The following is a 13644-nucleotide window of genomic DNA, read 5'->3' as shown; positions in this document are numbered from 1 at the left end:
GAATGCGTCTAGCCCACGGTCGTAGCCATATTGATACATTGTATAGTCATGTCTATTCGAGTCCATGCGTCACTGCCCGCCAGCAGCAGCAGTCGTGGCTCTGTCGCCGTCACCACTTTCGAGAGGCTTTTCCAAATTACCCAGCATCTTTCTTTCCCTCTTGGCCCAATCGTTCAACGACACTGCCGACGCACTAGTCGGGGTTGCTGCTGCTGCTGCTGATGACAGCTCGTGCCCAGAAGGAACCTCTGTATCCTGGCCCAGGGGTTCCCGCTCATCATCACGCCGCCCGCATCAGCAGCTGCTTCGCTGTCCGCGGGTCCAAGATGCAGCTTCAGCTTATAGTGACCGTCCCCAACCACCCGTTTCTGCCTTGCAAATTCTCTGACAGACACGCGATCCTTATAACTTCCAGGAGGGATTTGTCCCCGAACTTTTCGCACCGACTCGTACTTCTTGCTCTTCGCATCCGAGTAGTCTTCCAAAAGAGTATTTATCTTGGCTTCCACCATCTCTTTGGCATACTGCGCCATCGGCGCGCCGTGCAGTAGGGATGCTACGCGGTAGCCCAGCCAGCGGTATAGGATCAGGGCTTGGTGAAGGAATTCGAGGTCGGCCAGATATTGACGGTCGCTCCGTAGGGGTTGCTCGAGCATCTCGAGGGGCATGTGCTTGAGGTCGGTGATGTCGATGGTCGCGCGGTCGGCGACGTATTGAGCGAGTTCTCGAAGGAGCGCTGCGCCGCGCGCAAAGTACTCGACCTTGAAGGAGAAGGGCGCCATGGTGAAGACGTGTCGGGTCTGGGCGTCGAGGCCTTTGACGGTCTCGACGATGTTGGCTACTTTCATTTGGTTACGTAGCTCGCACATGGAGTACCGCGGGTGCACGGACGCCGCTTCCGCTAGTGTCTGGAGGACGTATGCGTGCGGTGTCTCCTTGGGTAATCGGGTGGCGAGGTCTTCGATGAAGTCTCCCGGCGGGAGAATGCCGGCGACGGTGATGGGTGGTGCTTCCGATGTCATGGCTGCACGGAGGATAGGGAGATGATCTGCGTATAAGGTCGTCACCAAGCCCACTGAGCCCTCCTGCTCCAGCCGTCTTGGAAGGCTTTTGACGTCTTTGACATGTTCCTCGGGCTGATTGGCGACTCTGTACCTTCCAGCTCGCCCAGCAATTTGTTTAATTTGAGGAATAGACATTTGCTCCTTTCGCAGACCATTGAATTTGAAGACAGTCTCGAAGATGACTCTTTTAATGCTCAAGTTCAACCCCATTCCGATGGCGTCGCTGGCGACGAGGTAGTCGTAGTCATTGTTGGGGTCGTTGAACAGCGCAGCCTGCTGAGCTCGAGTCTCGGGTGGGAGAGATCCGTACACAATGGCGACTCGCTTCCCTGTCTTGTTCTCGATGATCTTCTTCAGGGCGTGAATGCCTACGATTGTGAAAGCAACAACAGCATCACCTTTCCTCAGTTGTCCAAAGTCTCCTTCTAAGCTTCGGTCCATGCACTTGAGAGGATTCAGACGGTCGTACGTCTTGACGACCAGCGTGTCGCCCATAGCACCCACCATCTCCTTGATCAGAGGCAATACGCGGGGCTCGCCACATAGATGGAGCTCTTTGGCTGGAGCTCCGAGGAAAGCCCTGGTCCATGCCCAGCCCCGATCTTCATCAGCCATCATCTGAATTTCATCGATGACACCCACATCGACTATGGTGGAGGTGTCGACCATCTCCACGGTTGCAGCATACCTCTGAACCTCGGAGCCATCGCTTTCATCCATACGCACATCGTCGCCGGTTAGCAAATTGCACTTCATGCCTTTTGCCTGGAAGCGCGAGTAGACCTCGTGTGCGAGCAAGCGCAGTGGGCCTGCATAGAAGCCGCTTCGTGCTTTTTCCAACTCTTTGAGCGCATGATAGGTCTTGCCTGAGTTCGTCGGCCCAATGTGAAGGTAAATCATCCTCTGCTGGGCTCTCGCCTCCATGTACCATTCAGCGGGATGGCGCATGTCCGCCACTTTCTTGATTGCGGCTTGTACATCATGACCTGCGCGCGCGAGCGTGGTGTTGTAGTAACGAGTAATCAAAACGCCATGTAGGACTGTCTGCATGGTATCGACTGTCTCATAATCTGCTGCCTTGAGGGCTTTGCCTCGGAAGCGCTGATCCTCTTTGCTGAGCGTGTTCCGTGTGTCTTTTAACATGGCCACGACATCGTCCTTGAAGATTTCCCATGACTCATTGCGCTCGGCTGCATCGGATGTCAGGTCTCGCGCGTGCAGCAACAACGGCAGGGGTTTTATCAAAGCGACAACACGGTCGGTTTGCCATCGCTCGCGATCCTCTCGACCCTTGAACGTTGGTTTCCATCGGTCTGAAAATAAGTTAGGTCCCACGCGCAAAGGCGTCGTCTGCTTTTCGGACCTTCTTGAACTCCTCTGGGGTGTGCGTAGGCCTTCTCGACTGCTCGCCCCTCTCCGAACACTTCTGAGATCGGTGGCAGTAGAAATGAAGGGGGCACATCTTGTGCAGCCTCTAGAGGAGACGCTACATATAGATTTTGGCCGGATTGCGGTCCATGTCTTCATGGTAAGGTCCAGGTACCTCGGGTCGCTATCTGGCAGACATTGGTGACGACGCCGTCCGGAGTCGTGCTATGCCGAGTAAGGTGTCAAGAGACGAGGGAATTGACGTGAAGAAGGTGTCGCATGGCGATAATATCAATGTCTCGATGTCACGACTTTTTGAGTCGAGTTGGAGTTGGAGTTCGAAGTCATTTCATGTCATTCTCTCGGCTTTTGCTCGTGCCTGCCCCATGCCGCATGCCAACCTCACTGCTTCAGACTCTGGTACAATAGCATAGGCCCGTCCGAGCACCTGAGTCCGCCTGCTACACTGTCGCCAACGTGCCCGGAGCTCGTTGTCCACCACGAATGTAAGAACCGCGTCCGCAGACAGAACATACGGCGGTCCATGCTCAACGAATGCTGCCACTTTCTACCCCTCGTGCCGGCCGAAGATGGGCACCTCGATCATAGAGTTACAGCGCCAGATCATTTTGGAAAACATTCGAGCCATAAGCGCGGATGACTGGAAAGTCCTGGTCTTGGACGAGAGGAGCAGGAAACTGGTCACAAATGTCACCAAGGAGGACGACATCCTCAATGCCAATATCATCAACATAGAGAATCTCGAGGACCGACGGCAGACCCAGTCCACCACCGATGCTATATACCTACTTTCGCCCTTACCGCACGTTGTCGAAGCCTTGAAGGCTGACTTGAATCGCAAGCGATATCGCAAAGGCTTTCTCGTCTGGACCTCCCACCTCCCCAGGCCGCTTCACGATGAGATATTTCGCTCCGAGTCTCGACAGCGGCTGGTCGCAGACTCGAGGAGTATGGACATTGATTATTATCCACGCGAGTCGCATATGGTCACGTTCCGCGAACCGTGGAGCTTTCATGCGCTGTTCCATCCCGCATGCGACACGCTAGTGAAGAACCACTTGGATTCTCTCACGGCCAAGATCGTCTCTGTCTGTGTGTCTCTGGGAGAATATCCGATCGTCAAGTACTTTCGGCCAAAGAAACCTCGCCACGAGGCATCAGTATTATGCTCGCATCTTGCCTCATTCGTTCAAGGAGCGCTGGACAATTATGCCGGGGCACATCGTGATCGCTTTCCTCCTCCATCTACACGGCCAAGAGGCTACCTGTTCATCACGGACCGTTCAATGGACCTGATGGCACCGCTTGTGCACGAGTTGACATATCAGGCCATGGCCATGGACGTCCTACCCGTACAAGACGACGACGAGAAAGTCACTTATCGCAACACAATAAAAAGGGGTCAGCCAGATCAGGAGGAGAAGGACATCGAATTGAACGAGGGCGACAAGCTATGGGTCGAGCATAGACATATGCATATGAAGGATCTGTTGGTGCAACTTAGTGAGGCATTCAAGAGATTCCAGGCCAAGAACCCACAATTTGCCGACAACGACGGCGCCAAAGTCAGCGTCAACACCATTAAGGATATGTTGGCTGGGCTGCCGGAATTTCAGGAAGGCAAAGAAGCGTTTTCATTACACATCGACATGGCTGAGCGGTGCGCGAAGCTCTTCCAGGACCACAAACTTCTGGATTTGACCTCGGTGGAGCAGTCCCTGGCCACGGGCATGGATGAAGACAACAAGAAGCCTCGCAACCTAGCGGATCAGCTTGTGCGGTTGCTAGATGACGATAGCATTGTACATGAGGACAGATTGCGATTGCTAATCATGTACGTCGTTTATCGGAATGGCATCCTAGGTGGAGACATCGAAAAATTGCGATGTCATGGTCAGCTATCGCCAATGGATGGTGAGATTCTCTATAATCTGGAGATGCTGGGAGCGAGGACACAGCGCCAGCTCAAAGATGAGTCACCTATCCCGCCGCCGCTCTTCCCTCCCAGGATGTCCAATAATGTTGGATTGGAAGAGGTCAGCTTATCTCGATTCGAACCCGCACTTCGATACATGCTCGAGGAGCAATGTCAAGGCACTCTTGATCCAGCACTCTTTCCTCCAGTGAAGCCACACCTAGATGCCCAGAATCCAGCAGGAGCTATGTCGCAAACTTCGTTACGAAACGCCGGCAAGCCGACTTGGGCTTCCAGCCGAGCACAGTCGAACAAGCCACGTCAGAGGCTGATAGTCTTCATGGCTGGTGGAGCCACATACTCGGAAGCTCGAGCTTGCTACGAGGTGTCCCACCAGTTCGGCAAGGACGTTATTCTTGCCACAACGCATATGCAAACACCCAAGACATATCTTCGGCAAGTCAGTCTTCTGAGCGCTGGTAGGAAACAGCTCAATCTTCCGCAAGATCGTGCTCGTCCTCAGATGCCCGCATGGATGTCGGACAAGCCGCCTGAAGAGCTGGCACCAAAGCCGCCGCAACATAGCCAGTCAGCACAACATTCACAGGGTCATCTACCCTCGAGACCACAGCCAGGTGCGAATGGTCGACCTCCGGACGGTCGTGTACCGCCGACAGAAGCCATGTCGAAGATGAGTCTGGGCAGCCAATCTTCGGGTGGCGCGCCCAGACCGAACAATGTTCCGGCCAAGCAGATCCCCAAGAGCACCTTCCAGCCGCCAGAAGAGAGCAGTGGAAAGCTAAAAAAGGAGAAGAAGGAGAAGCATGGCCTTTTCCATCGGAAGGACAAGAAGTAGCGAGGCGTTCCCCTTTGTCTCCCGGAGCAGCGAGTTGTTGGTCCAGCAAGCGTGCGCGTCTTCTGTAGATAGTTCTCGAAACAGCTTTCGAGCGGGAAGTAGAATGCAAATGCTCATCCGGCTTCCGCCCCAAGGTACCGTTCCACTTCATCATTGCTGTAGAAAAGCGTCCGTAACTTGTCCGCCCGTCTCTTCGCCTCCCCTTCCCGTCTCCGCACCTCCTTAGCATCCACCATCACCACTCGTTCTCGCGATCTAGGCCTCTGCTGATCAGCTTTCCGCACCTTCACAGTTGCAGCCGCATCATCAGCATCAACCCTTTCGCGCAGCCCAACAGTATCGTGCTTCGGCTTCGCCTTGATCGGGTACCGTATGCCTTGAGCATTGGCGCCAAGTCCGACGCGTGCGTCCGGATCCCAGCCGTGCGAAGTGAGGTACCGCATGCCGTGGCTAGTCCGGTCTAGGTGCGAGGTGGGTGACTATGCGTAAGGCAGAGTTGGTGTGAGAGGGTGGATTCGTGTGTTGCGGAGATGGGAAGGTTGCAGATATGGCAAAGCGAGACGTTGTCTTGGGTGACGGTTGAAGGCGCGTTGGAAGCAGGCAGCTTGCGGTCAGTGGGGACTTGCAAAACGATGGATAGATAGCGGTCTGCTACAGTGGTCTTTGGCGGGCTTGTGGTTGATGGGATAGCGCTGGTGGTTGTGGCGTCGTCAGTGGCAGGCACGAAAGCGATGCGCTTTCGCTTGATGCCGGCGCCGAAGACGCGCTGATCCTCGAGGGGTACGAAGTAGTCCTCGTCATCTGCATCTGCCATGTCACTTAAAATGGTCGGACCTGGGAAACGAGAAAGATGAGAGGACACGATCTTGAATATATGGTTGCCTTCTGCGTCACAGGCACTCGTCGGGCGATCGCACCCCCAAGAAATCGGGATTTAAGCTTATTTTGGCGGAAATGGAGTCCGAGTCTTTGCCTACACCACCTAAACTTTTGGATCAGAACGAGCCGCACTGGCCATGACCATTTGCAACTTTCCTTGCCACGCGCCCATCCTCATTCCCTTACCTCACTTGTCAGCATGCCGGTTCCTCTGCTGGCGGAGGGCTTCGGCCGGGGTCTCAATAACATTCCCTACGCATGGACTGTCATCAAAGCCATTCCATGGCTGGGGATGATCTACCTACTGAAGATCTACTTTTCCGGAGCGAAATGTCAAGCAGAACGAGTGATGCATGGCAAGGTAGTTATGGTGACGGTGGGAACCCCGGACATCCCACCCGCACGCGGACTGACTGTCTCTACAGGGCGGTACATCCGGAGTCGGAGCAGAAGTGGTGCGCGAGCTGGCAACAAGAGGCGGGCAGATCATACTCCTAACCCACCACTCACCCACTGATGCATTCCTGGTCGAGTACATTGACGACCTGCGCACTGCCTGTAACAACGAGCTGATCTACGCCGAGCAAGTCGACATGTCGTCCCTACACTCCATCAGGTTGTTCGCGACAAAATGGGTCGACAATGCGCCTCCACGACGTCTCGACGCAATAATCTTATGTGCCAATACAATGACGCCGCGGTGGGGCCAGCGAAAGACTACAGTGGACGGAGTGGAAGAGGAGTGGATGGTCAACTACCTGGCAAACTTCCATCTACTGAGCATATTGTCCCCTGCCATCCGTGCACAACCTCCAGATCGGGATGTGAGAATTTTGTTTGGATCGTGCAGCAGCTACATTGCCGGCAAGCTCGAGCTGAAGGATACGGAACGGAAGACGAAGTCTGGTAGCGAGTCCTATGCCAGGAGCAAGCTGGCACTGATGACCTTTTGCCATGCTTTCCAGAAACATCTGGATGCATACGTCCGTCCGGACAAGTTTCCGAATAATGCTCGCGCATTCATGGTCGACCCGGCTACTCACGTACGCCAGGAACACGTCGATGGCTTACCGGCGGTTCTCTCATCGGACTTGTGCTCTACTTGGTCATGTACCCCATCTGGTGGCTCGTCCTGAAATCGCCAGATCGCGGTGCACAAAGCTTCTTGACCGCACTTTTCGAAGCCGACTATGGGCACGGCGCGGGCGCCAAACTCATCAAAGAGTGCCGGGAACTTGAGCCTCTGCGGCCAGAAGTCAAGAGCGAGGACTTCGCCAAGAAGCTGTGGGAATATAGTGAGAAGCAGATCGAGCGGCTGGAGAAGCAGGGCGCTGTGCAGAGAGCTATGGCGAAGAAGGAGGCGGAGGGCGCCACTGCAAACGGTGATGCCTCCAAGCAGGCTGGTCGGGTAGGAGAGAAGGCTGGCGGAGCCGCGTCTTCATCCGAAAAGCAGACGGCGGGGTCGCGACGAAGTCGGAAAGCTAAAGGGACCTGAAGCAGAACCGATTCGACCTCATGTTTCAGGGCACGTGCGATGCAGCATGTCGGCTCAGTGCGTGGATCCTGGACAAATACCAGCCAACGCGTCGGCAATACTGGCAACCTCATATCAGGGCTACGGTTGGCCGGCTACCTAGCGACTCTGACATCTGCAGGAGGTCGGCTGGGTGGCCAACGCCAGGTGTGACAGGCTTGAGATGACATGGTCGGAGATTGCGGTCGATGTGGCACTCACAGTAGGACCGCTGCTGGCTTCTACGCGAAGCACATCCAATGTTGCAGATGTTCTTCCGTGAGATCTCTCGTCCACAAGAAGCATGTCGGAAAACAAGACTTATCCACGCTCAGGCCATATCCGCTGCAAGCGACGCCGAGCCTCCCAGTTTGAGGGGACTGAAGAGTAGCTTGGATGGGCCAGCCCTCCAAGCGTCAGGGCCCGTCGAGCAAGGAGCTGGCATGCAAGCTGGGCATCGTCCCTGGCGTTATGGTGAGGCGGGACAGCATGGCAGGGGGAGCATCGGCGTCGATGGATTCGTGGGAGTCCTTCCAAGCGGTGTGAGGCTGTTCGAGCGCGACTGCAACAACCGTGGCAGACGTGCCGCAAATATATTCGTCGAGCACGGTGCGCACATGAGGCCAATGGGCCCACTTCAATTACTTCCGCTGAAGTCCAACAAGCAACATCGAAATCTCTTACTATAATAACACACGGATCCTATGCACTGCAAGAAGCCATCCCCAGGCGGTGGGTGCTTGCAATGTTGCCGTTCGTGATGCAACGACCGACATGGATGCGCGGCACTGTTCCGCGCGGAATGCTCACCCCGCACTTCCCCAGGTACTGTACTCCTGTGTGCTGGGATTCCTGCGCGACCTGGCACCCGTACAGAAAGGCCGTGTTCCGCTCGAGAAAACCAGAATGGTACATTCGCGCGGTCACGGCCTAAGATGCCTGCAGAACTGGATATTCCGTGAAGTGCTTGCCTTGCACTCGTTCCGCTAGCCTTTTAGTGACCAAAGCAGGGCTGCCGCAGGCCTTGTCATCCTGTCCGAAGTCTGTGAGCATTGATATACTGCACATGACCCATCGATTTGATCTTGAGTGACCGTACTTATCCTCACAACAACAACCATGATCGAGCGAACGGTCCAGGCCTTTACCCACCATGTCAACGCCACCATACAGACCTCACCACTGCTCTTCGTCTCATACGTGCTCGCCCTTCTTGTGCTGATCTACGTCGGCACGACTGAGCTCTACCGCTTCCGCGTCCGCATCCCGGACTTCCCTGGCCCGACTGGCCTCCCTGTCATCGGCAACATCCACCAAATCCGCGTCAATGCCGCTGAGCAGTACCGGATCTGGGCGTGAGTTTCCCCTTGTCCCACTGAACTCCCTCCAGCTTCAGAATATCGAACAGGATGTTGACCATGACTCAGCAAAACGCACGGCCCAGTCTTCCAAATCTCCCTAGGCACCACCCCAGTCATCGTCGTCAACACGGCCGCTTCCGCGCGCGAGATCTTCGGCCACAATTCCCAAGCACTCGCCTCCCGCCCCGAGTTCTACACCTTCCATCGCGTCGTCTCTTCCACGGCTGGAACCACCGTTGGCACTTCCCCGTACTCTGACTCCCTCAAACGGCGTCGAAAGGGTGCAGCTGCTGCACTCAACAAGCCCAGTGTTGCCAGCTATGTCCACTGATCGATGTCGAGACGCGGGATTTCGTGCGGGAGTTCCTCGAGGATGGGCGGGGTGGAAAGGGGAAGGTCGATCCCTTGCCGATCGTGCAGAGGTTGAGTTTGAGTCTGGCGCTGACGTTGAATTGGGGCGTGAGGATGAAGTCCCGAGAGGAAGGGTTGTTTGGGGAGATTGTGGAGGTAGAGGAGGAGGTTAGTAAGTTTCGGAGCACGACGGGGAACTTGCAGGATTACGTGCTGGTGTTGAGGTGGGTGCCGGGATGGTTGAAAGAGTTGGTGGGTGGTGGGAGTAGTGCGAAGGCGGCGGATTATAGGCGGCGGAGGGATGTGTACCTCAGTAAGCTGAATGGGGATCTGGAGAAGAGGTTGGAAGAGGGGTGGGAGGGGAAATGTATCCAGGCGAATGTGATGCGGGATCCAGAGGCGAAGTTGAATGAGGAGGAGTTGAGGAGTATCAGTTTGACCATGTGAGTTACTCGCTCCCTCAGCTTACAACGCACGAAGTGAAAGTGGCTGACGAAAGATCAGGCTCTCCGGTGGTCTCGACACCCTGACCACCCTCGTGGCCTGGTCTCTCGCCCTGCTTGCTGAGCGCACCGACATTCAAGATACCGCCATTGCCGAGATCCGCAAAGTCTACGACCTCTCCAAAGACCCGCTCTGCGACGCCTACGACGACCAAAGCATCCCCTACATCGTGGCTCTGGTCAAAGAGCTGCTGCGCTACTACACCGTCCTGCGCCTCGCCTTGCCGCGCGCCACTATCAAGGACATCCTATGGGAGGGTAAGAAGATTCCTGCCGGGTCAGTGGTTTTCTTGAACGCATGGGCGTGTAACATGGACGAGGCGGTGTGGAAGGATCCTGAAGTGTTCAGACCAGAGAGGTGGCTGGCGGAGGAGGCGCATGATGCGCCGATGTTTACGTACGGGTTGGGCTATCGGATGTGTGCGGGGAGCTTATTGGCGAACAGGGAGATGTACACCATTTATCTACGGCTGTTGGCTGCGTTCAGGATTGAGGACGTCGAGGCAGAGGACGGTGGGGAGATGAGCACGCATCCGGTCAGAGGAGTGATCGATCCGACGCAATTGGTCAGTGTGCCGAAAAGGTACAAGGTCAGGGTCGTGCCGAGGGACGCGGAGGCGCTGAGGAGGACATTGGACGAGGCGGAGGCTGATGGAGAGAAGGAAGGTCTGAGCTAGGTAAGCGTGTCTGGATGCAGGATATCGTACGGAAGATCTATTCCTTGATCGCATCCTCGACGGAAACACCGCTTCGCAGCCGCTTCAACTCTTGCTCTGCCGCAGCTTGGTCGAACGAGCTTGCTCTCCTGGGCTTTGGCGGATTTGACTGGTTCTCGATCGAATTGGTCCGCACGCGCTGCAGGCTCTCCGTAGCAAGTCGCTTGACACTTTTCTCTCCGGAAAAGATTTGTTCTGTTTCTCGCTTTATTTCGGTCCAGTCTTTGAATGTTGTAAACGGAATTCCTTCTCGCTCGCAATAGGTGACAAGATCCTGTCCTTCCTTGGCGAAGAGGAGATCTGACTCCCTGGCGGCTGAGAGATCACTGACTCCATCGCCGGCATATAGCATAGTTGGTCTCTGGTCTGCAGGCAGCTTCTCGATCGCCTTGGCGTACTCTCGCAAGGTCAGACTCTTGTCGTGACCAAAGCCTGAGTCGTCGTGGAATTCACTGTAGCAATGTTAGCAGGGGCCGACGGAACATGAAGTATGTGCCGTACATGGTCCAGCCGTTGGCTTCGTCCAAGCTATTCTTGGGCGGTATAGGCTTTGTAGTGTTGCTGATGATCTCCAGGTCGGAGGCTAGGTCATCTCCAAGTAGCAACTTGAGCAAAGTGTCGATGACGCCGTACATACCGCTCGAGAGAACAATGACAGGGACCTTGTTTGAGCGAGCCCATACCATGAAGTCCTTAAACCCCGGGTCCAGCTGGATGTTTTCGCTCAAGATCTCGAGGACTTTGGGAAAAGGCATATTCCATGAATCAAGCATCTTCTGGAAACCGCCTCGGAATGTCTCGGTTTCCTTTAGGATCTCGTCCATAATGCCTCTCCGGGTGTCATAGCCATGGCCATAATTGTCAGTCACGAAGTCGTTGGTGTCCTGAAGTGTGATTGTGCCGTCGAAGTCTGTAAAGAATAGGATCTTGGGCTTAGCAGCCAGCCGGCTCTCTAGTGACTGCGACATCGTCGCAGAGTCTGAGCTGATCTGGGCTAGTGATCCGTCACGGCTTCCAGAGAAGGACTATTGATCATGCAGAGCAGCCACCCACGCTCAAGAAATTTATCGGTCAACATTATTTTGATATCAACCACGTTGTTCGTCATCGACAGCCCCGATTGGTGTTCCTGACAATAAGATTCTCAGAAAAGAACGGAAAGACATGCCCACTGTCGGTGGAAATGCCGTGCGAACTCATTCATCTGTGGGGGCTTGAGCTCTTGGGCAATGCCGCCCGGAGTTGAGATAGCTAAGCCCTGCCTTGGAGAACCTCCAAGTTGCTCCAACATGCACACCTCGAGCACCGAGAACTGAAATCAAGGCTGCTTCACATCGCGACCACAGCCGACGATCTCGCCCTTCGTAGCTGCTGAGTTGGGGCTGAGAGATGCAGCAGGCACCATGCCGCCTCTCTCAAGCTCTATGGTCCGCGTTCCGCGCCGCAAAGCCGGTACATAGGCCTCGTGCTTTCCCACACCAGAATTTCCATCGGCCAAAGCAGCCATGGGCAGCACAAAGCTCGTCCATTGTGAGGCAGGCGCGCTTCTACTCGGAAAAGGGCAAGGAGATCGAGCGGAAAGTCCAAGACGCCAAAGACCGCATAGATGACTCGATCGAGGCACGTGCGGCTGTTGCGGCGGAGTCCAAGACAGAAATCAAAGAAGACGATGAAGCTACGATCATAAAGACACGACCAGTCTCATCGTCGATAGTTGAGCCCCCAGCTACCTCCAGCGGCGCATCTCCACAAGCTCAGCAGTCCTCACACGATGCTGGCAGGAGTGCCACTCCTAGCTCGCAAGCAGATACGACTGCGAACCTGCGAGCACGGTTTGGCGCATTCATGGACAACTTCCAGTCACACCTCTTCGTCGCCTCGCGGCGTCTGAACGATCTCACTGGCTACACGACGATCGAACAGCTGAAGAATGACATTTCGGCACAAGAATCTTTGGTGCAACGTACCCGTCAAGAGGTCAAGTCTGCTCGTGACGCCTACTCGGCGGCTGTAGCAACCCGGTCTACGACGCAGCGCGAGGTCAATGACTTGCTACATCGCAAACACAACTGGTCACCCAATGATCTGGAGCGCTTCACAAATCTGTACCGCAGCGACCACGCGAATGAGCAGTCCGAGGTTGCTGCGCAGAAGGAAGTTGCAGATGCCGAGACACGTTATGAGGAGGCTTCGACGAAACTCGGTCGCGCTATTCTAGCACGGTATCATGAAGAACAGGTCTGGAGCGACAAGATTCGGCAGATGAGCACATGGGGCACCTGGGGTTTGATGGGCTTGAATGTACTGTTGTTTGTGGTCTTTCAGATTCTCATTGAGCCATGGCGGCGGAGGCGGCTAGTGAAGGGGTTTGAAGAGAAAGTGGAGGTTGCCTTGCAGGAGCGTGATGTCCAGCTCGCTGGGCTCAGAAGTTCAGTTGACTCACATGCTGCTGCGACGGCAGCCGCCACCAGCCCTGGCGCGACAGCGACATCGACACCGACGATGGCCCCGTCGCCACCGACAGGAGCGCAAGCTAAAGCCGAAGCTGTCGCTGGAGCGATCGCAGAACATATAGCGGACGCTGTCAGCGGCGCTACGCCACCTTCATCGTCAACATCGCAAGCAGACGCCGAAGCAGCGGCAGACGCGGTGGTGGCAAAGGAGATCGCTGCCGAGCAGCAGCAGCAGAACGGAAACGGCAACGTTGTCTTTGCATCTAGTGCATCCGGGTACGCCTACTACGCCGAGGCCTTCCAACAGCTATGGAGCGAGCAACGGACTCTGGTCGTCACACAGAGGGAGCTGACGACGCATGTGCTTGAGGGCATGCTGACGGGCGCGGCGGTGACGGGCCTACTGATGGCGCTTCTGCGGCCCAGGTGACAGATCTTTGCTGGAATAGAGACCTGTTCCTGATCGTTGTACATGACTGTAGAATTTACTCTGCCGAAATCCAGTCAAGGCTCGTTCCATTTCTCAGGCAGTGAAACTTAGGCTCGTCATTCTCCTCCGCTCGGCTTCCCCAATCTGCACCTTTTTTTCGTGAAGACCATCGATCCCCAGACACCACGTACCAAAACACCACGTGGCCGGCAAC

At 55.4% G+C, this 13644-nt stretch overlaps 7 protein-coding genes across 7 annotated transcripts; 4 read left to right on the top strand and 3 right to left on the bottom strand.

Moving 5' to 3' along the window:
• Positions 1-173: 173 nt before the first annotated feature.
• On the bottom strand, positions 174-2207 carry AB675_10926 (ATP-dependent RNA helicase suv3, mitochondrial; the record flags this gene model as incomplete). The annotated part of the gene is made up of 1 exon (XM_018139729.1): positions 174-2207. One exon carries the CDS (start codon positions 2205-2207, stop codon positions 174-176), a length of 2034 nt encoding a protein of 677 aa, XP_017995460.1.
• An 815-nt stretch (positions 2208-3022) lies between these two features.
• AB675_10925 (Protein transport protein sec1) lies at positions 3023-5224 on the top strand (the record flags this gene model as incomplete). The annotated part of the gene is made up of 1 exon (XM_018139728.1): positions 3023-5224. The coding sequence occupies one exon, from the start codon at positions 3023-3025 to the stop codon at positions 5222-5224; it is 2202 nt and encodes a 733-aa protein (XP_017995501.1).
• A 113-nt stretch (positions 5225-5337) lies between these two features.
• Positions 5338-6038, bottom strand: AB675_10924 (uncharacterized protein; the record flags this gene model as incomplete). Its single annotated transcript, XM_018139727.1, has 2 exons — positions 5338-5703; positions 5787-6038. 2 exons carry the CDS (start codon positions 6036-6038, stop codon positions 5338-5340), a joined length of 618 nt encoding a protein of 205 aa, XP_017995485.1.
• Positions 6039-6302: 264 nt separating this feature from the next.
• AB675_10923 (putative oxido) lies at positions 6303-7598 on the top strand (the record flags this gene model as incomplete). The annotated part of the gene is made up of 3 exons (XM_018139726.1): positions 6303-6473; positions 6529-7090; positions 7156-7598. 3 exons carry the CDS (start codon positions 6303-6305, stop codon positions 7596-7598), a joined length of 1176 nt encoding a protein of 391 aa, XP_017995444.1.
• Positions 7599-8735: 1137 nt separating this feature from the next.
• AB675_10922 (3-hydroxyphenylacetate 6-hydroxylase) lies at positions 8736-10508 on the top strand (the record flags this gene model as incomplete). The annotated part of the gene is made up of 4 exons (XM_018139725.1): positions 8736-8971; positions 9044-9287; positions 9320-9771; positions 9833-10508. 4 exons carry the CDS (start codon positions 8736-8738, stop codon positions 10506-10508), a joined length of 1608 nt encoding a protein of 535 aa, XP_017995512.1.
• A 37-nt stretch (positions 10509-10545) lies between these two features.
• On the bottom strand, positions 10546-11515 carry AB675_10921 (putative phosphatase; the record flags this gene model as incomplete). Its single annotated transcript, XM_018139724.1, has 2 exons — positions 10546-10999; positions 11049-11515. The coding sequence occupies 2 exons, from the start codon at positions 11513-11515 to the stop codon at positions 10546-10548; spliced, it is 921 nt and encodes a 306-aa protein (XP_017995475.1).
• Positions 11516-11936: 421 nt separating this feature from the next.
• Positions 11937-13430, top strand: AB675_10920 (uncharacterized protein; the record flags this gene model as incomplete). The annotated part of the gene is made up of 1 exon (XM_018139723.1): positions 11937-13430. One exon carries the CDS (start codon positions 11937-11939, stop codon positions 13428-13430), a length of 1494 nt encoding a protein of 497 aa, XP_017995484.1.
• Between the last annotated feature and the right edge of the window lie 214 nt (positions 13431-13644).

Source organism: Cyphellophora attinorum (assembly GCF_001299255.1).
Source record: "Cyphellophora attinorum strain CBS 131958 chromosome Unknown Contig39, whole genome shotgun sequence".
NCBI lineage: Eukaryota > Fungi > Ascomycota > Eurotiomycetes > Chaetothyriales > Cyphellophoraceae > Cyphellophora > Cyphellophora attinorum.
This window is presented reverse-complemented; position numbering and strand designations above follow the sequence as displayed.